At 42.6% G+C, this 21,727-nt stretch overlaps 2 protein-coding genes across 3 annotated transcripts in view; both read right to left on the bottom strand.

Moving 5' to 3' along the window:
• Nucleotides 1-11,259, bottom strand: part of U2AF2 (U2 small nuclear RNA auxiliary factor 2) — a 118,601-nt gene extending 107,342 nt beyond the window's left edge. The window contains exon 1 of one of the 2 annotated variants that reach the window (XM_070944476.1): nt 10,948-11,259. In XM_070944476.1, the coding sequence (XP_070800577.1) occupies nt 10,948-10,996 (49 nt within the window). In that variant the 5' untranslated portion in view covers nt 10,997-11,259. The remainder of the gene's footprint in view (nt 1-10,947) is intronic. The other variant, XM_070944474.1, reaches the window with a different exon arrangement.
• A 2,815-nt stretch (nt 11,260-14,074) lies between these two features.
• The window catches only part of CCDC106 (coiled-coil domain containing 106), a 70,845-nt gene continuing 63,192 nt past the window's right edge, over nt 14,075-21,727 (bottom strand). Inside the window, 1 exon segment of the mRNA XM_070944773.1 lies at nt 14,075-14,469. Coding sequence (XP_070800874.1) covers nt 14,075-14,469 — 395 coding nt within the window.

The raw sequence follows: 21,727 nt of genomic DNA, 5'->3' as shown, positions 1-21,727 counted from the left end.
TCCCCGAAAGTCCTCTGGAATAATTCCAGAGGCTTGGAGGGTGAGAGCTCCCCAGTCAGCCCACCAAGAAGCTCCGAATCCGGGACGACTCTGTGTAAGCAGAGCTAGAAGCCGCAATCCGATCCTGCTGTCAAAAAGTGAGTCTGATTGATTACAAGCGCAGGCAGAGCAGAAACAGGAGAACAAGCCTTAAAAGTAACAGAGCTTAACTCCGGATTTACTCTGTTTCAAACTGAATTTCTTTGAGCTGGAGGCTGAAGATGACGTCTTTGTTATGGTTTTGAAAGTGAAAGTCAGAAACGAAAGTGCTTATTGAGAATTTTGTACTGGGAGAGTGGATTAAAGCTGCTGGGAAGTGAGAGCTTGTGGAGAAAAGACTATTTTGCCTGATAAATTAGAGACTATAACTTACAAGCATTTTAAAGTTGTTCAAGGGACTTTGTGGCTTTGAAAAAAAGATCTTTTTAAAAGAAAAAAAAAAGATGGCTTCTAAACAAGTTAAGCCAGGAGTTGTTAAAGGAGGGGGAGGTTCTCCAGTTGTGTCAGTGGTGACACAGAAAGCACAACTTCCGGCTGATTCACAGAGTCAGGAGGCTGCTCTTAATGACTTCAAAGAATTTATGAAAGAAGCCATGAATAATCAAGCAACAGCAATGAATAACTTAACAGTACTTGTGGAATGGAAATTAAAGAAAGTTGAGGAGGATATAAAGTCAATTAAAGAAGTGGTTGCAATAAAGCACGATGAAATAAGAGATAACCAAAACAGAGAAAGTGGATGATGAATTGGTAATGTTACAATACAGGTCCATGGAGTTTGCTTTGAGATTGAGAGGCCTGAAAGAAAATAGTAAAGAAAATTTAAAAGATATTTGTGCTGATGCTATTGCAGAGATAATTAAAGAAAGACCAGAAGATGTGGCAAGCCGAATTGATAAAATCTACAGGGTTAACTCCTGGCTGGCAAGACAAAGACAGCTGCCAAGAGGTGTGTTGATTTATTTTACAACCAGGAGGATCAGAAATGATATTTTACAAGCTTCCTACAAGAATAAAGTTCAGGTGGCTGGGCAAGAATTGGTGGTTTTGAAAGAGATCCCTCCAAAGATGTTGAGAAGTAGAAAAGACTTTGGCTTTTTGGTAAATGAGCTGAGAAATCAACAAGTGGCATACAGATGGGATGTTCCAACTGGTCTATCTTGGGGGCTTACCCCCAACTTTGGAACCATCTAAGAAGGGAGAGCCGAAAGCACAACGACTGACCCGATCAACTTATAAACTTCAAGAACAACAATCAAAAATGCAACGATCTCAAGATTTATCTCAAGAAGTCCAGAAAACAGAAGCGGGGGGGGGGGGGGGGCTAGGCCGAAGAGTAAGGTGGAGGAGGATCTTCAGCTGATGCTCATGCGGCTTCGAAAGGCTAAAGATGGCAACTAAATTCCTATCTTGGAATGTTAATGGCCTAAATTCACCACAAAAAAGAAAGAAAGTATTTCACTACTTGAAACAATTTAACAATGATGTTATTTGTCTGCAAGAAACACATATTAGATTATTAGACCAAAAATATTTGATAAATTCAAGATTAGGTACACACTTTGTGGCATCAGCGCCAGAGAAGAAAAATGGGCTAGTCATATATGTAAGGAAAGGATTATCAGCTAATTTAATTGAGGCAGATGATCAAGGAAGATATATTGCAATTGAATTACTAACACAGACTGAAAAAATGCTTTTAATTGGAATATATGCCCCTAATCCTATCTAGATCCGTTCCAGTCGGGTTTCAGGCCTGGACACAGCACGGAAACGGCATTGGTCGCGTTGGTTGATGATCTCTGGAGGGCTCGGGACAGGGGTTGTTCCTCTGTTCTGGTCCTGTTAGACCTCTCAGCGGCTTTTGATACCATCGACCATGGTATCATGCTGCACCGGTTGGAAGAGTTGGGGATGGGGGGCACCGTATTACGGTGGTTCTCCTCCTTTCTCTCCGACCGGTCGCAGTTTGTGTTGGCAGGGGGGCAGAGGTCGACCTCAAGGCCTCTTATATGTGGAGTGCCTCAGGGGTCGGTCCTCTCGCCCCTCCTGTTCAACATTTATGTGAAGCCGCTGGGCGAGATCATCCGTGGCTTTGGGGTGAGATACCACCAGTACGCTGATGACACCCAGCTGTACATCTCCACCCCAGGCCACCGCAACGATGCCCTTGAAGTGATGTCCCAGTGCCTGGAGGCTGTGCGGATCTGGATGGGGAGGAACAGGCTCAGGCTCAACCCTTCCAAGACTGAGTGGCTGTGGCTCCCGGCATCCCGATATAGTCAGTTGACTCCATCACTGACTATTGGGGGTGAGTCGTTGGCCCCCACAGAGAGGGCTCGCAATCTGGGAGTCCTCCTGGATAGGCAGCTGTCCTTGGAGGAACATCTGACGGCTGTAACCAGGGGGACCTTTTGTCAGGTTCGCCTGATCCGCCAGTTGCGGCCCTTTCTTGATCGGGATTCCCTGTGCACAGTCACTCATGCCCTCGTCACCTCTCGCCTTGACTACTGCAACGCTCTCTACATGGGGCTCCCCTTGAGGAGCACCCGGAGGCTCCAACTGGTCCAGAATGCAGCAGCGCGGGTAGTGACGGGAGCAGCCTGGCGCTCCCATGTAACACCGCTCCTGCGCGAGCTGCACTGGCTCCCAGTGGTCTTCCGGGTGCGCTTCAAGGTGTTGGTTATCACCTTTAAAGCGCTCCATGGCATAGGGCCTAGCTATCTTCGAGACCGCCTGCTGCCACCGACGATCTCCCATCGACCTGTGCGCTCCCACAGAGAGGGCCTCCTCGGGGTGCCATCAGCCAAACAGTGCAGGCTGGTGACCCCCAGGGGGAGGGCCTTCTCTGTGGGGGCACCTACCCTCTGGAATCAATTGCCTCCAGAGATAAGGAGAATCCAAGACCTCGGTGCCTTCCGCCGTGCCCTTAAAACCTTCCTTTTCCAGCAAGCCGGGCTGGCCTAATTTTTTAAGTGTTTTTAAGTGTTTTATTGTTTTTAATTAATGGGGCCAAATTTATATATGTATATTTTAACTGTATTTTAATATTTGTACTTGATGTTTTTACTTGGCTGTTCACCGCCCTGAGTCCTCAGGGAGAAGGGCGGTATACAAATTCAAAATAAAATAAAAATAAAATAAATAATCAGCAACAAGACAAGTTTTATAAATTTTTACATACTAAAATAATACAATGGGATTATAAACCTTTTATATTAATGGGTGACTGGAATGGAGTAATAGACACACAGAAAGATAAAAAAAAGTTTATCAAAGATTTCAATACGTGCAAAATTACCTAAATCTTTTTTTGATATGATGGAAGATATAGAACTGAGAGATATTTGGAGAGAACGTAACATGGAGGAAAGAGACTTTACTTTTTTTTCTGATAGACATCAATCCTTCTCCAGGATTGATTTTATACTAACCTTCTCCCCCGTCTTTTTGTTCTGAACAAGAGAAGTAAGAAAAGGAGGGGGGGGAAGGTGCGGTTTGTTTTCCCTTTTACACATTTTTTTTTCCTTTGCTGAGTTTGTCTGAGAGAAAGGAGGGGCGAATGGGTGATTTGATCCTGCATTGTTTCTGACTGCATTGGCAGCTATGTAGATGTATTTCCTGTCCTGCTCTAGAGAAGTGATATTGAAAGTTTGAAACAATTATTTTTGGGAGTAGAGACCCGGAGTACCTCTATTAGGTGATTTTCTTTTGCTTTTTGAAGTTTTTTTTATTACCCTCTTTTATGTTTTTATGTCTGTGTATTTTGAATGATTTTGAATGCTGAGAAGGAGATTTCTAGATACTGGATAGTCTGGGGAATAGTTGACTATGTTATTTTAGCTTAGTGTTGTCCAGATAAAGGATGTTCCCTTGAGGGAAGAATTACTGGTAGAAGGTAAAGATGAACTTTTGGTCTGGTTAGCTAGGAAGTTACTTGTAAATTAGTCTGTATAGACTTGTGAATTAAGATTAAGCTTTGCATTTCTTTGAAGCTTGTGGAAATAGTTTAGCTAAATTTGATAGAGGTGTGGTGTGATTCCTCTGAAGTGGGGAGAGTTGAGTATTTGTTGAGACTTTATTGATAGTCTTGATAGTACAGTGGTCTACGCACCCTGTTATTAACACAGCTGCCTGCAATTTACTGCTGGTTCGAATCTTACCAGGCTCAAGGTTGACTCAGCCTTCCATCCTTTCTAAGGTAGGTGAAATGAGGACCCAGTTTGTGGGGGCAATAAGCTGACTTTGTATAAATATACAAAAGGATGAAGGCTATTGCTTAACGCATTGTAAGCCGCCCTGAGTCTCCGGAGAAGGGCGGCATATAAATCAAATAAAAAAAAAAAATAGTTAATTTCTAAACTAAGTTGTTTGGAAGAAAGGTTGAAGAGTTGAAGAAAGTAATAATGTAGTGTTGCTCCAGTGTTATGTTTGCCTGGTTTAAGGAAAAATTTTTCCACTTGTCTGTAGTAGTGGAAGATGGTATAGCCAAAGGAGTGTTGGTTCGCATGTGGACTGGGAACTAAAAGGTGGTGCACAAATGCTAGGTTTTTAAAATTGTCTCAAGAGAGTTTGGTTCTCTTGACCAATAGGAATTTAAATTTAGTTGAATTCCTGTCAGGAGAGAGAGATGGGACGATGTGGAACGAAATTGTGTGGTTATGAATAAATGGGTTGAGAATGGGATGAGACTGGATGGTTATGCAGTTGTGAATGGAGACACTATTGAGATATTGGAAGCTGGAAAGTTACCGTTTGAATGGTCAGTGCAGACATGTGAGGTTTTTGCTTTATTGTAAGCATTGCACATATTAATTAATGAGGTAGGGAATATTCATGCTGATTTAAACTATGCTTATGGTATCTTACATACTTTTGGGATAATCTGGATTGAAAGGGGGTTGATATTTAGTAAAAGGAATTGCGATAGGTGGAACTTATCACAGCTGTTTTAAAGACAGTTGAGGATCCTTCTAAACTTGATATTATATAAATAGTGGATGAAGGGGTGTGTAAGTGAATGGGAAATGGATACCTAAAGATGGGGTGCAAATTTTTACTAAAGCTGTGATGTGGAATGTGATTGAATGAGTGCATGAGGGAACCTATTGGGGAACGCAAGCACTTATTGATTTTATTAAATGTATATGCATATATGTGTCTAGGGGTGTGTATACAATAGTTATACAAATGGTACGGAAATGAATACATTGTGTATGTAAAAAACATGTAGAGATTTGACCATTTGGCCTTTTCAATGAATCTAAGTAGATTACATTGAAATGCTGGTGGTGTGACCATTGATATATGTAATAATAATAGTGGATTATTTTACTGGATAGGTTGAAGCCTTTCTTTGTGTAAAGACAGGTGCTCAGAAGATTGTTAAATCATATTGGAGTGAATAATACCCAAATATGCATTGGTTGATCTTATTGATAGTGATAGGGGTATACATTTCATTGTCCAAGGTGATGAAGGTTATGGAACAATTAGGAATTGATTGGCAACTACATTTATTGTTTACGCCAAGTTCTACAGGGTGTTGTGAATGTGCTAATCAGATAAGTAAATCTATGTTATAAAAATTAATGTTTTTATGTGGTAACATGGCATTGACCAAATTACCTATTGTATGGAGAGGAGTTTCTATACTGTTACAGGATGTTCATAATTTACAGGAATAAACTGATAAAGAGAAGAATTGGGGATTGTGAGAAAAATAAGAATTATTCCTGTAAAAGCATAACCTGAGTTACGCCATTTTAAAATCATGTTAAGGCTTTGTTTTACCTTGTATAACCTGATTATATAATTTAGCTGACATTTAAGAACCTGAGAAAGGAAGTGTGTAATTCCTGTGTTTTTTAGAGGATGTTTATCTTGCAGGAAATATGCTCTTGGGTCAACTTGCCCTCATTAATTAAAGGAAGTACGCAATTGATGTTTTTGAGGGGTATTTCTGTTGAGAATTGGGGAATTTCCAGGGTGGATTATGTACTATATATGTTATATAAGATGTTATGTAAGATCTGAAACTGATTCCCAAGGTACTTTATTGACGTGTATTCTGATGTTCCTGAAGACTATAAAAACTCGTGTAAATTGTTTTATTTCCGTCTTTCTCTACTTCAGAGAGAAAGGCCCTTTGCAAAGTAAATAAAAACTCTGTCCCAGGATCATTTTAGTCTCTGTCTCTTCTTTAAAACGGTAATGGGGTTTACCTGTCGACCACAAGATAATAGAAAAAATGCATTTTGGGGAGTATTTTATACACTCAATTAGAGCAATATATCAGGAACAAACAGCACAAATAATAGTTAATGGAGGTTTAACAGATGTTTTTAAAATTGAGAAAGGTACTAGGCAGGGTTGTCCTTTGTCACCATTGTTGTTTATTTTAACTTTAGAAGTTTTGTTGAATAAGTTACGTGACTCTGATAAAATAAAAGGAATTGTAATTAGACAGCAGGATTATAGATTAAGAGCGTTTGCAGATGACCTGGTTGTTACCTTATCTCAACCTATAGAAGTGGCTCCCTATATGTTGGACATAATAGGTCAATATGGTAAAGTATCTGGATTTAAAGTAAATCTACATAAGACAAAGATGATAATTAAAAATATGTCCATAACTCAAAGAGAAGATTTAGGGAGAATAACGGGGTTTGAAATAGTTAAAAAGGTTAAGTATCTAGGAGTATATATTGCAGCCTCAAACACGAAATTGTTTAAAAACAATTATGAAGTTCTTTGGCAAAAAGTACAGAAAGAAATGGATTACCTAGGTTTTTATTTTTGTTTCAAATGATACCAGTGCTTAAGAAAGATGGAAATTTGATGGAATGGCAGAAAGGGGTTAATACTTTCATCTGGGGTGGGAAGAAACCAAGAGTGAAACTGAAAATTATACAGGATATACGTGAGAGAGGAGGTCTTAAAATGCCTAATTTAAGATTGTACTATGAAGCAGCTGCTTTATCACAAATTAGCGACTGGTTTAACTTAACTGAAGGAAGAATGTTAAACATAGAAGGTTATGATTTGTTCTATGGATGGCATGCTTATCTGTTATATGAAAAAAAAGTGGATAAAGTGTTTAAGGGTCATATACTTAGAAATGCGTTGTTGAGGGTTTGGAAAAAGTATCAATATAAGCTAAATTATACGATACCCATATGGGCAAATCCCAGACATGCAATAGAAAATATAAGTATAGAGCGAAAAACAGAGGTGATTACTTATAAAGAACTTCTTCTTTTGGAAAGGGGTAAGCTGCAACTGAAATCTTTAGATGTATTAAAAGAAGGGATAATTTATACTTGGTTTCAGTACGGTCAGCTTCAAGCTAGATGGAGGGAAGATCAAAAAATTGGTGTTATGCAAAATGAGGAAAATCTGGTGAAACAGATTAGAGATCAAAGTCAGATGCATATTAAAAGGTTGTATAATGCTTTATTGGAAATAGATTCAGAAACGGAATTGGTTAAGGATTGTATGATAAAATGGGCACAAAACTTTCAGGAACCAGTGATGATGGAAACGTGGGAAAAGATTTGGGTCAGAAATGTTAAATTTACGGAAGTACAAAATTTGGGAGAGAATTTTTATAAAATGTTTTATAGATGGCACTTAGATCCTAAAAAATTATCATGTATGTACTCGAATTTGCAAGCTAAATGTTGGAGATGTGAATGTGATGATGCAACCTATTATCATATATGGTGGACCTGTAAGAAAATCAAGGCATTTTGGATAAAAATTTGGTGGGTGATGCAGAACATTTTGAAAAGAAGGTTGAAATTTACTCCTCAATTGTTTCTACTGGGTATAACGACGGATTGTACAGTATTAGAGACTAAATTGATCTTGAACTTAATATCAGCAGCTAGGCTGTTGGTAGCGCAATACTGGAAGAAGGACTCTTTGCCTACTATTGAAGAGTGGATACTGAAAGTAACGAACTTAGCAGAAATGGCGAAAATCTCAGCATACCTGAAGGACTATACACAAGAAAGATACGTATCGCAATGAAGATGGATTGATTATATTCAAAATAAGTATCAGACAAGAAAATATCAAATAGCTTATGAATGAACGTTAAGTATTAGAAGTATTATGTTATCTATAGTGGAGTTAAGGTTTCAGGGGGGGAGTTAGTAGTCTGAGGATAGGTAGGTTAATTTAGCTTATGATTGTTAACTGAAATACCTTGTATTTTGCTCTGGGAAGTCTGGGGGGGAGGGTGGGATGAGGGGAGGGAAAGGGTGGGGGGAATATGGGGGGGGAATTCTTTTTTTCTGTAAAACTTTTCAATAAAAAAAAAAGAAAGAGGCGGTGGTGAGGCCGCTCCTCAAGAAGCCCTCCCTGGACCCGGCTGTTTTAGCGAATTATCGTTCAGTCTCCAACCTCCGCTTTGTGGCGAAGGTTGTTGAGAATGTGGCGGCGCAACAGTTCCCCCAGTACCCGGATGAAGCGGTCTATCTTGATCCATTCCAGTCGGGTTTCAGACCTGGATACAGCACGGAAACGGCATTGGTCACATTGGTTGATGATCTCTGGAGGACTCGGGACAGGGGTTGTTCCTCTGTCCTGGTCCTATTAGATCTCTCAGCGGCTTTCGATACCATCAACCATGGTATCATGCTGCGCCGGTTAGAGGGGTTAGGAGTGGGAGGCACCGTGATGCGGTGGTTCTCCGCCTTTCTCTGACTGGTCGCAGTTTGTGTTGACAGGGGGCCAGAGTTCAACCTCGAGGCGCCTCATGTGTGGAGTGCCGCAAGGGTCGGTCCTCTCGCCCCTTCTGTTCAACATTTATGTGAAGCCGCTGGGTGAGATCATCCGTGGTTTCGGGGTGCAGTTCCACCAGTACGCTGATGACACCCAGCTGTACATCTCCACCCCAATGATGCCCTTGATGTGATGTCCCGGTGTCTGGAGGCCGTGCGGATCTGGATGGGGAGAAACAGGCTCAAGCTCAACCTGTCCAAGACTGAGTGGCTGTGGCTTCCGGCGTCCCGATATAGTCAGTTGGTGCCATCTCTGACTATTGGGGGCGAGTCGCTGGCCCCCACGGAGAGGGCTCGCAACTTAGGTGTCCTCCTGGATGCACGGCTGTCCTTGGAAGAACATAGGACGGCCGTGGCCAGGGGGGCTTATCAGGTTCGCCTGATCTGCCAGTTGCGTCCCTTTCTGGATCGGGACTCCCTACGCACGGTCACTCATGCCCTCGTCACTTCCCACCTGGACTACTGTAATGCTCTCTACATGGGGCTCCCCTTAGGAGCACCCGGAGGCTCCAACTGGTCCAAAATGCGGCCGCGCGGGTGGTTATGGGAGCGTCATGGCGCTCCCATGTAACACCTCTCCTGCGCGAGCTGCACTGGCTCCCGGTGGTCCTCCGGTTGCGATTCAAGGTATTGGTTACTACCTTCAGAGCGCTCCATGGCTTAGGACCTGGATATTTAAAAGACCATCTGCTGCTACCAATAGCCTCCCACCGGTTAATTCGCTCCCACAGAGAGGGGCTCCTCTGGGTGCCATCGGCCAAGCAATGTCAGCTGGCGACCCCCAGGGGGAGAGCCTTCTCTGTGGGGGCTCTTGCCCTCTGGAATGAATTGCCTGCCGAGATGCGGAGGATTCCCGACTTACGTACCTTCCGCCGGGCCCTCAAGACGCTTTTATTTCAACAAGCCGGGCTGGCCTAATTTTAATTTTTTAATTGCTAATTCTTAATTTTAAATGTCTAAATTGGGTAGCTTTTTTTTAATTAGATATGGGCCAAACTATTTAATATTTTTAAATTGTTTTTAAATTTTATATTTGTGTGTTTTATGTTGGCTGTACACTGCCCCGAGTCCCTTTGGGAGAAGGGCAGTATATAAATGCTGACATCTGCTGTGGATTAAGGAAAGTGGGGGTTGCTTTCTGTCTCTAAAAAACCACATTTCTCCCTTTGGGAAATATAATCTGCCTTTTTTAATATTCCTCAAAGTATTTCATTCTTCTAGGAGGGGGGGTGGCTTCCCACAATAGGATCCATTTTTGTTTTAATGTCATATTCTTCGTATAAAACTGGAGAATTTGAAGAAAAGATTAGATTAGATTAGATTAGATTAAGACCCTTTGTCTGAAATGGTATAGCTTCTCCTGCTTGAGCAGGGGGTTGGACTAGAAGACCTCCAAGGTCCCTTCCAACTCTGGGATCCTGTTACAGTTGAGCCGTCAGGCCACATGGCCTTAGTAACGCTGAGAAACAGCCTCCCGCGAGCCTAGGAAGCCAGGCCACCACTCGCTTCCCTTCCACCATGGCGCCCGAGGAAAGAGGCCGAGCAGATTTCGCCCAACTTGCAGCTAACCAAGCACGCTCCGCGGTTCGCCTTTCTTCCGCCCTGGCAGGGATGTCCTTCCCAAGTGCCGGTCTCGCCTACTCGCTCGGTTCCAGGAAGGGGAGAGGGCGCACCACGTGCGTTCTCTAACTCTGGAACCCCCCCCCGAAAAACTAAGGGCTTTCATCCCCCCCCTTTCCTTGCCCCCCCTCGACGTTCCCCACCCCCCTTTCCTTGCCCCCTCCCCCTCCTTTTTATACGTACGCCGCGCACTCGGCCGCCAACCGTCGGTCCTCGCCTCCTAACCCCCCCGCCCCCCACGATCCACTTCAGACTCGCGCCAAATTAGGCGGAGGGAGGGGGATGGTAAAGAAGAGGAGGCGGCCGGGCGCACGAGGATTTCCAACCCTTCTCTTAAACGGGCCAGCCGATGGGCCGCGTCGAAAACCAGCGGTGTGACGAACGGAACGGCCAGCGGTTAAAGGGGAGCGCCGCCGCCGCCGCCGCCACCTCGTAGTTCTTTTTCTCCCTCTGGTGTTGAACCCGGCCGACTTCCTTGCCCCCAACCACGCTTGCTTACCCTGTTTGTTTTCATTTAGCTGCCGCTCGAACTCATCGAAGTCCGACATGGCTGCGAAGAAGGGAGGAGGACGTCCCTTGATGCCTAGCACGGTGGTGGCGGCTGCCAGCCCAGGTCCTCCTCATGCAGTAGGCCGCAACAGCACCTTCTCTGGGAGTTCGGCAACTTCCGGTGACTCTTCGGATGTGAACGGAAATTCTCGGCTATCTCCGGAATGCCTTTCGAGAAGCGGCTGGCTTTCCCCGCTAACTAGTCCCCACCCCCAATCGTCTCAGAAGCCCTCGGGAAAGGCTGCTTCTCTAGGAAAGTTTCGGATTTTTACGGAGAGACTCGGATACTCTTTGTAACGTCATTTCCTTCGTCTTAAAACCTTTCGAACGCCTGAAGCATGCCTTTGTATGCCCGCTTAAAACCAAAAAATAAAGCGCCATGGCTTCTTAAAAATAAAGGTCTCTTGGGTATTTCCGCCGGATGTTGCTCGAGTGCTTCCTGGGGATTTTTTACAGAGTCCCTGTGCGGTGGCTGAGTTTTCGATGTCAATGTACAAAATAGCGGAAGAGAGACAGTAGTCATATTTTTGTTTTCATTTGTGAAATATACTAAACTAATTTCACATGCTGGGCTTACATAGCATACTGTGGCGTTGAAAAAGATGAACATACTTAACATGTTGCATGGATGCAGTTACATTTGCAGGGCATATTTGTTATAGAAATTAAAGGCTGGAAAACATCCCTGGGTCAGACAGATGCATTTATTTGCGCAAAGGTTCAGCGCAGTGTTTGGTTCTTGCAAATCTGAACAAAGACGAGCTATGATTTCACGATTCTTCCTTCGGGAGAAGGGCGGTATAGAAGTCTAATAATAAAATAAAATAAATAAATAAAATAAATTTTTTAATATTTTCTTTTTAATTTCCTTTTTTAACACAGAAAAAGCATTGGAGAGAAAGAAATTACAGGCACAGTGGGAACAGTTTTCTAATTACACTGAATAAAAAGGAAGCGCCCTTAAAAATATGACTTTGTATAAATATACAAAAGGATGAAGGCTATTGTTGAGCACATTGTAAGCCGCCCTGAGTCTCCGGAGAAGGGCGGCATATAAATCAAATTTTAAAAAAAAAATGCAACATATAATTCAAGTCCTTGCATTCAAACACACTTCCTCACTAACATACTGAGAGAGGGGGGAAAAGTATAAAATTGCCAGCAGAAAAATCCAGTTGAGGGCTTGGAGTAGGACAATAACTAGGAAAAAGGTTTAGGCCAGGGCTGTCAAACTCGTGGGCCGTATGTGTCACGTGCTGGCCCTGCCCTCACCCGGTTTAGTGAAGGGGAAAAAAGTCCTGATATGTCACGTGACACCGGTGTGACGCCGTGAGTTTGACACCCCTGGTTTAAGCAATACCTTCCAAAACTATGAGGTAAAAAATATGGTAGGAGCTCAGGGTGTGAGAATACCTTTGGGAGACAATAGGAAAGCAGAGGCAGCTCAATTCTGCAATTCTTTCAATCATAGCAACACTGTAGAGAAAATGGAATAAAGGTAACCACAACAACAGCAAAAAAGGGAATTGATACAGTACCAGTAGCACCTGCTAACAGCTCAGAAAATGCAGAAAAGGTTTTCAAACAAGGAGAGGTAAGACTACAGAAGTGCATCATGCAACTTTATCTTCCCTCTTCTGTTGTGGAATGAAGGGACCAAACAACATTCCTGGGTCAGCCAGAGACAGTTTTATTGCGCAAGGTTCAGAGCCAGATTTGTACCTGAAGCTTTGAACAAGGAAAGAACTGTGATACCTCTGTTTGTATACATTTCTAAGACAAAGGATTCGGTGAGATCATGCATTTCCCATATATGGTTACATACATCCGATTTTCCCTATATGGTTACATACATTTGATAATATGTTCATCTAATTACTAAAGCATTACTTTTAGTTTATAAAATTATCTTTGCTACACAACTTTTTCTTAAGTGCTTGTAGTTGCTAATGGGAAATTTACTGCTGTCCTTGGGTAATAAGAGGTAATAAGTGACTCTTTGTTTCTTGTGTCTGTTGTTGTGTATCTGACAGTGGGGCCATTCAGATGTATTCCATCTGGCTGTCCTTCTGTGACAGCTAAGCCTCATCAGAAGATTTATTACCACTAATGGGGTTTAACTGTTTTTTAATGTAATCTCCAACAAGCACGTTTCTCTCTTATAATAATGTGAATAGAGAGGGTCTCTCAGAGTTCATGTATCTAAGCACTTTTTTTCCCTTATAATAATGTGAATAGAGAGGGTCTCCCAGAGCCCATCCATCCGACTCTGTATGATTCCCTCTTTTATCCACATTACTTCCAGTTTAGAAATGGATAACTTCTGTTGGTTAGAGTAATTTGACGCTCACTGAGGCAAGTCCTCTCCCTCAGGTTACTGTTATTTAACCTATTAACTATTAGGTGGTTGCCCTTAAGGTAAAACCAAATCAGCCTAACCAGCAAAGTTGGGAACATACTGCTGCTGACAGAAATATTTTTGCAAACTTTTACCATCTTCTTGTTGTATCATTTGTTTCATGTACCCCAAATGACAGGAGTTTATTTTTTAAAAAATGTGTGGCTTTATATTTTATGTGCAAGGCTATAATTACCATAAGTTAATTAACAAGGTTAGCTGTTTCAAGTTACCTGTGCAACAATTACAACCAATCTATCCATGATGTTATTGATTGTGGGATAGGACATATTATGGCTGCCAACTCCTCCTTTGCCATTGTTTCTCCTCTGGCCAAACTCTCAGGTGGAAGGAAGGAGAATGAAAACAATCCGGTAGCTGTGGGGAAGCCTTTAAAGATGGAAGCATAGATGGGCAGATCTATAGTAAAGTAATAATCCTAGGAAGCCACACCCAGGCCATTTGTGTAAAGATACACTGGCCCTTCCTGTGAAACGGCGGGTTCATTTAGTATTTAAACCTAGGAAAAGGTGGGAGGTTGTTGTGCATCATGGTAGAAAATTCAAGGGAACACTGTGAGAGTTTGGTGAGTAATGGGGTGGGGGGGGGCAGGAGATACAGAAAAATAGAGCTCAAAGGACTGGCAACATAGGTTCTAGCAGTAGCTCCAGGAGAGGATTCATCGCTTGTAGCATTCAGCGATTGGCAGAAGTTGCTTGGGTGGCACAGCAGGAGAGGGGACAGAGTTGACAGCAGCTGAGCCAGGAGAGTCTGTTTTCGTCTTGAAGCGGTAAGTGATGGGCAGTAGAAGCTTGCTTTTCTTGAGGGCCTGGACTTTCTTAAGTGTCTCATTGTCTAGCGCCATGAAACATCATTGGGAATATTCAAGCAGACACTCCTTAGATGGGTCAAACTCACCCACTTCAACAATAAGGAGCTCTGCTATGGGGGTGGTCAAGGCCACAGTGTTACGGTCCACCCGATGATGTTCAAAGGCCCAACTCATGCTTTGCATTTTCTGAAAAGCGTACAGGATCTTCTTATACCGGCAGAGGACTCCATCCACATCCTTGACTGTATGGTGAGTTTGGGTTCAGGTGGACAATACCATGGAGGATAGAGACAAACAGCAGTGTAATTGAACAGCAAAATGCAGAAAGAGAAGAACAGCACCTCATGAACACCAGACATGGATGCATTATTGGAAATAGATTCAGAAACGGAATTGGTTAAGGATTGTATGATAAAATGGGCACAAAACTTTCAGGAACCAGTGATGATGGACACATGGGAAAAGATTTGGGTTAGAAATGTTAAATTTACGCAAGCACAAAATTTGAGAGAGAATTTTTATAAAATGTTTTATAGATGGCATTTAGATCCTAAAAAATTATCATGTATGTACCCGAATTTGCAAGCTAAATGTTGGAGATGTGAATGTGATGATGCAACTTATTATCATATATGGTGGACTTGTAAGAAAATCAAGGCATTTTGGATAAAAATTTGGTGGGTGATGCAGAACATTCTGAAAAAAAGGTTGAAATTTACTCCTCAATTGTTTCTACTGGGTATAACGACGGATTGTACAGTATTAGAGACTAAATTGATCTTGAACTTAATATCAGCAGCCAGGCTGTTGGTAGCGCAATATTGGAAGAAGGATTCTTTGCCTACTATTGAAGAGTGGATATTGAAAGTAACGAATTTAGCAGAAATGGCGAAAATCTCAGCGTATTTGAAGGACTATACACAAGAAAGATACGTATCGGAATGGAGAAGATGGATTGATTACATTCAAAATAAGTATCAGACAAGAAAATATCAAATAGCTTATGAATGAATGTTAAGTATTAGAAGTATTATGTTATCTATAGTGGAGTTAAGGTTTCAGGGGGGGATTTAGTAGTCTAAGGATAGATAGGTTAATTTAGCTTATGATTGTTAATTGAAATACCTTGTATTTTGCTCTGGGAAGTCGGGGAGGAGGGTGGGATGAGGGGAGGGAAAGGGTGGGGGGGGAAATCTTTTTCTTTTCTGTAAAACTTTTCAATAAAACAAAAACAAAAACAAAAACAAAAAACCACCAGACATCATGAAAGCCAAGATGAAAGAAATGAAAAATTGCCATTAAGGCAAGAAAGCAACAAGTTAGGATGGAGAAGCGGATAAGGACATGATGTGGAAAGGTTATAATAGGTCATATACATCAGCAGGACAGGAAAGGCAAGGGGTAGAAAATAAATCAGGGATCAGGTTATAAAATATATACATTTGTAGTTGAGAACATCAATAGATATGAAAAGATGAAGACTGACAGAAGATAGGTTGCAAAAAGAAGGAAAGAAAAATCAAGCAGGAGGCATATATCACAATTGTCAAGATCAGATTTAGTAGGAAATAAGATGGTGAGTAGTTTAGGGATGGATAAAAAAAGAGGGAAGGGAAGGGCAAGGGGAGGGAGAGGAGAACAGGTTATATCTGTTTACCAAGACTTGAGGCTTTGATGTGAGAAAATTTGAATAAACTAAATCAAAATTCCTTGTTTCTATACATCTTAACAAGATACTGTATCTCTTACAAACATTTTAATGAAAGCTCCGACAATATCATGCACTGCCCATACTGGTTGAGGCTGTGAAGAATGTAAAATGTCTGAGATGCTCGGTTGTCTATCCTTGCAATACTGTAGAGATCCTTGTTTTTCAAACTCTAGATTCTCCTTCCTACTTCTTCCTTTCTTTCCTCATAATAAAAAAAAACCCTATACTATAATATCATACTATAATATCATAAAATCTCTGTTATAATATTGTAAGGCTGGATCAAATCAAAATTGTCTATTTCAGGATTTTGTTCCCATAGTAGCTAATGAGATGCTTACAAAAAGCCAAAAATAGGAGAACGCTAAGCCTCACACCTATACATACATGTTACCTAGCAACTGATAGTCAGGTGCTTGGTTGCATTTCTCTTGTATATGTTTTCTTTTCCAGTATCTCACTGCCACTGTACTAGAAAAGCATCTCCCAAAGTTAAGGTGACCAGACGTCCGGCTTTTGGCGGGACAGTCCTGATTTTTAACAATTTGTCCCGCGTCCCGCGGCGTTTTAAAAAAGTCCCGATTTTTGGAAAGAATGCATGACAAGCTAGGGAACGGCGGGAGAACGGGAAGGGAATATACGGTTTTCACTCACCCTCACCCTCTGCCTCTGTTGGATCGCTGGTCCCCGTTCGCTTACCCCGCCCACTCCCAATCTATTGCTCAGTCCCAGCTGATGGCTAGAGGGAAAAAAACTGTTTAAATTCTTGCCGCGGGGCTTCAAAGGGCTGCCCTACAGCTGATAAGTGTTAAAAGGAAACAAATGAGTAGACTGGTGCCTGCAAAAATAGAAAAAACAGCCCCTTTCAGCTTCAGCATAGGTTAATTACCATAAATTGATTTGATCAGCCTCCCGACTCTCAGCTGATTTGCTCTCAGCTGTTTTGCGGAGGGCTCTGTTGCTAGCTAGCTGCAAAGAGGTAAATTGCTGGAGCAAATGTTTTTTTCCCCTAGCTATGCTGAAAAAGCGAAACTGAAAGTAAAGCAGGGTCTTTGCTGCAACGTGACAAAATGAGGCAGAGAGAGATTTCTTTTTCTTTTTCCTCACCAAAAAAGGTAGATGCAAAACTGCAAACAATGGGAAATTTAGGGCAAAAGAGGAGGTTCAAGATTTTAAAACACAAAAGGAAAAAAGCTCTATTTAACTAGGGAATTGTAATAATTGAGATACTATTAATTGTATATTGTGTTGAAAGCAGAAATGGTTAAGTTGTGGTTTGGAGGAATATATGGGGGAAATTATTTGGTTTATTATTATTGGTAAATATAATTAATTAATTTGTAAGAAATTGGATTGCATGGAAATAATTGGAATATTCATGTTCATATTGATTAATATACAAAAAAGATAGTTATATAACTAATTGATTTATATTAAAATGTTGAATTTGTATTAAACAACTGTATTACATAATTACATAATTAACCAATGTGAGGATGGATATAAAAATAGATGACAATGGGAAGGGGTATAATATAGAATAGAAGGGAAAAATTGAATTTGATTAAGATTACAGATGAGGATGAAGGGTAATATTGGTTTTTTTAAAAAATAGATGAGGAATAAATATGGCAAAAAGGAAATATAGAAATTGTAAATTTAATTGAAATGACTAAACACTGTTTAAATTTGTGAACCGGCCAAATACTCTGTTCAAAGAAAATACATTGTATGTTTGTATGTGTGTTTCTAATTATTGCTATTTATTCATATTTGTTCTCTTTTATTCTTTAAAGTTTAACAATTCATTCTTTATCTTAATATCTTTATATTTGTTTGGGGTTGGTTTTCTTCCCTTTCATCTTTTTTATTGTACAGCAATCTTTCTCCTCAAACCTACCACCTCTCTCTTTTCTTTCCTTCTTACTTTCTCTTCCCCCCCTCTTCTTCTCCCTACTTCCTCTTCCTTTCTCCTTCTCCTCCTCTCTTCCTCCCTCTCTTACCCTTACTCCTACTCTAATTTCCCTTCCCTTCCTTCATCCCTCTCTATTGCTGTATCCTTTGATGCATATGGACTACTCAGAGGGCTGAAAAAGTTATTTTTGACTGGTCCTCGCACTTTTGACCACTCCTCGAACTTACGACTGTCCTCACATTTTACGTTTTTGCCCTATCTTGTCACCATGGTGAAGAGAAGCAGTTGTGAAATGAGTGACACGGTTGTTAAGAATGCTACAATGGGCATAAATGATGACCAGTCATAAGTTCACCGAGGAGCTGAGGGAAATGAAGCGCCGGAAAAGACACCTGGAGAGCGGTTGGAGGGCCAGTCTCGCTGAGTCTGATCGAACACTGGTAAGGTCGCATATTAAGACCTACCTAGTGGCGATAAAGACGGCAAAGTTTAATTACTTTTCTGCCTCTATTGCATCATCAGGGAATCGTCCGGCCGCCCTGTTTAGGGTGACCCGCTCCCTGCTCCATCCGGGAGTGCGGGAGGATCCCTTGGAAGGCAGGGCGGAGGATTTTGGACAATACCTGTATGACAAAATCGCTCAGATCCGGTGGGATTTGGACTCTGACTGGGTAGATCAGGGCAGAGTGATGAGGAATAGTCTTGAGAATGTTATCTGGGAGGGGTTTGACGCTGTGACTCCCGATGATGTGGACAGGATTTTGGGGAGACTTAGTGCGGCCACATGTTTACTGGACCCGTGTCCCTCCTGGGTGGTACTGGCTTCCCGGGAGGTTACACGAGGCTGGCTCCAGGGTGTTATCAACGCTTCGCTGAGTGAGGGCCACTTTCCCGCTGCCTTGAAAGAGGCAGTGGTGAGGCCTCTCCTCAAGAAGCTGTCCCTGGATCCGGCAATATTGGCCAACTATCGTCCTGTCTCCAACCTTCGCTTTATGGCGAAGGTTGTTGAGAGTGTGGTCGCGCGACAGTTCCCACAATTCCTGGAGGAAACATCTTATCTAGATCCGTTCCAGTCAGGTTTCAGGTCTGGGCACAGCACGGAAACGGCGTTGGTCGCATTGGTTGATGATCTCTGGAGGGCTCGGGACAGGGGTTGCTCCTCTGTTCTGGTCCTGTTAGATCTCTCAGCGGCTTTTGATACCATCGACCATGGTATCATGCTGCACCGGCTGGAAGAGTTGGGGGTGGGAGGCACCGTGTTGCGGTGGTTCTCTTCCTTTCTCTCCGACCGGTCGCAGTTTGTGTTGGCAGGGGGGCAGAGGTCGACCTCGAGGCCTCTTATCTGTGGAGTGCCGCAGGGATCGGTCCTCTCGCCCCTTCTGTTCAACATTTATGTAAAGCCGCTGGCCGAGATCATCCGTGGCTTTGGGGTGAGATACCACCAGTACTCTGATGACACCCAGCTGTACATCTCCACCCCAGGCCACCCCAATGATGCCCTTGAAGTGATGTCCCAGTGCCTGGAGGCTGTGCGGATCTGGATGGGGAGGAACAGGCTCAAGCTCAACCCTTCCAAGACTGAGTGGCTGTGGCTCCCGGCATCCCGATATAGTCAGTTGACTCCATCACTGACTATTGGGGGCGAGTCCTTGGCCCCCACAGAAGGGGCTCGCAATCTGGGAGTCCTCCTGGATAGGCAGCTGTCCTTGGAGGAACATCTGACAGCTGTAACCAGGGGGACCTTTTGTCAGGTTCGCCTGATTCGCCAGTTGCGGCCCTTTCTTGATCGGGATTCCCTGTGCACAGTCACTCATGCCCTCGTCACCTCTCGCCTTGACTACTGCAACGCTCTCTACATGGGGCTCCCCTTGAAGAGCACCCAGAGGCTCCAACTGGTCCAGAATGCAGCAGCGCGGGTAGTGATGGGAACAGCATGGCGCTCCCATGTAACACTGCTCCTGCGCGAGCTGCACTGGCTCCCAGTGGTCTTCCGGGTGCGCTTCAAGGTGCTGGTTATCACCTTTAAAGCACTCCATGGCATCGGGCCTAGCTATCTTCGAGACCGCCTGCTGCTACCAACGACCTCCCATCGTCCCGTGCGCTCCCACAGAGAGGGCCTCCTCAGGGTGCCATCAGCCAATCAATGCAGGCTGGTGACCCCCAGGGGGAGGGCCTTCTCTGTGGGGGCACCTACCCTCTGGAATCAGTTGCCCCCAGAGATAAGGAGAATCCAAGACCTTAGCGCCTTCCGCCGTGCCCTTAAAACCCACTTTTTCCAGCAAGCCGGGCTGGCTTAAGAAGAAATTTTAAATGTTTTAATTGGTTTGTATTTTTAATTTTGGGCCAAATTTATATATATTTTAATTGTTTTTAATATTTGTATTCCATGTTTTTTAATTCTGGCTGTACACCGCCCTGAGTCCTCAGGGAGAAGGGCGGTATATAAATTTAAAATAAAATAAAAAGAAAAATAAATAAGTGTGAAGACCGGTCAAAAGTGCGAGGACCTGTCAGAAATCACTTTTTTCAGCCCTCTGGGTAGTCCTTTTGTGCACATGGACTACTCAGAGGGCTGAAAAAGTTATTTTTGACTAGCGCCCCCCCCCCCCCCCCCCCCCCCCGGTCAATGGTGTCCCTCTTTACCAATGTTAAAATCTGGTCACCTTACCCAAAGTAGTTATTGTCAATTCTGAAGTGAACCTGGTTGAAACCATCTTTTGCTGCCTCATAGTTACTACGAACCCTGAGAGGGGGAAGGGAGGGGGGAAGTAGATAGACAGGCTAACCGTCAAAGCAAAAGGAAGGGTCATATGTGGAGATAGGACCCAGGTGTGGATATAATGGACATGAGTGTGTTGCAGAAAAACAACAGAGATGAATTTCGAGATCAGAAATAGCTTTTTTATTTTGGCCAAAAGGTTCAGACATGCATTCTGTTTTACATCCTGAACAAAAGTCCTTCTTTAAGACACGTATCTTTATAGAACAAAAAACAGGAAGTATCTTAGATCTGCCTCTTTTGTTGTGGAATGATGAGGACCAAGCAACATTCCTAGGTCAGCCAGAGACAGTTTTATTGCGCAAGGTTCAGAGCCAGTTTTGTACATGAAGCTTTGAACAAGGAGAGAACTCTGATACAACGGTTTTATACATTTCTAAGACAAAGGATTCAGTGAGATCATACATTTTCCATATATGGTTAACATGAGATCATACATCCGACTTTCCCTATATGGTTACATACATTGGATAATATGTTCATCTAATTACTTAAAGCATTAATCTTAGTTTATAAAATTATTTTAGCCACACAACTTTTCTTAAGTGCTCGGAGTTGCTAATGGGAGAGTTACTACTGTCCTTGGGTAAATTTATTGGATTAAGTAACTCTTTGTAACATATAGGTCTTTGTGTCATTCACAGTGAGGTCACTCAGATGTTTTCCATATGGCGGTCCTTTCGTGACATCTAGGTCTCAGAAGATATATTACCACTTAATGGGGTTTAACGGTTTGTTAATGTAATCTCCAACAAGCACTTTCCTCTCTTATAATAATGTGAATAGAGAGGTTCTCTCAGAGTTCATGTATCTAAGCACGTCTTCCCCTTATAATAATGTGAATAGAGAGGGTCCCCCAGAGCCCATATATCTGACTCTGTATGATTCCTATTTTATTCACATTATTTCTTATTTGCTATAATTCCTACTTCATTGACATCACTTTAGCTAGCTCCCCCCTCCCCTATTGCCTGTGGTTTGACATTTTGAACTCTGCAACGGTAGAATGGTGAGCTAACCTGCGGTTTGAGTAACCTTGCGGTTTGACTTTTTGAACCCAGTATTTGTCTCTTATATTTATTAAAGGACCCTTAG

Source organism: Pituophis catenifer, unplaced genomic scaffold (assembly GCF_029215685.1).
Source record: "Pituophis catenifer annectens isolate HBS135680 unplaced genomic scaffold, rPitCat1.0.hap2 SCAF_5, whole genome shotgun sequence".
NCBI classification, from domain to species: Eukaryota; Metazoa; Chordata; class Lepidosauria; order Squamata; family Colubridae; genus Pituophis; species Pituophis catenifer.
This window is presented reverse-complemented; position numbering and strand designations above follow the sequence as displayed.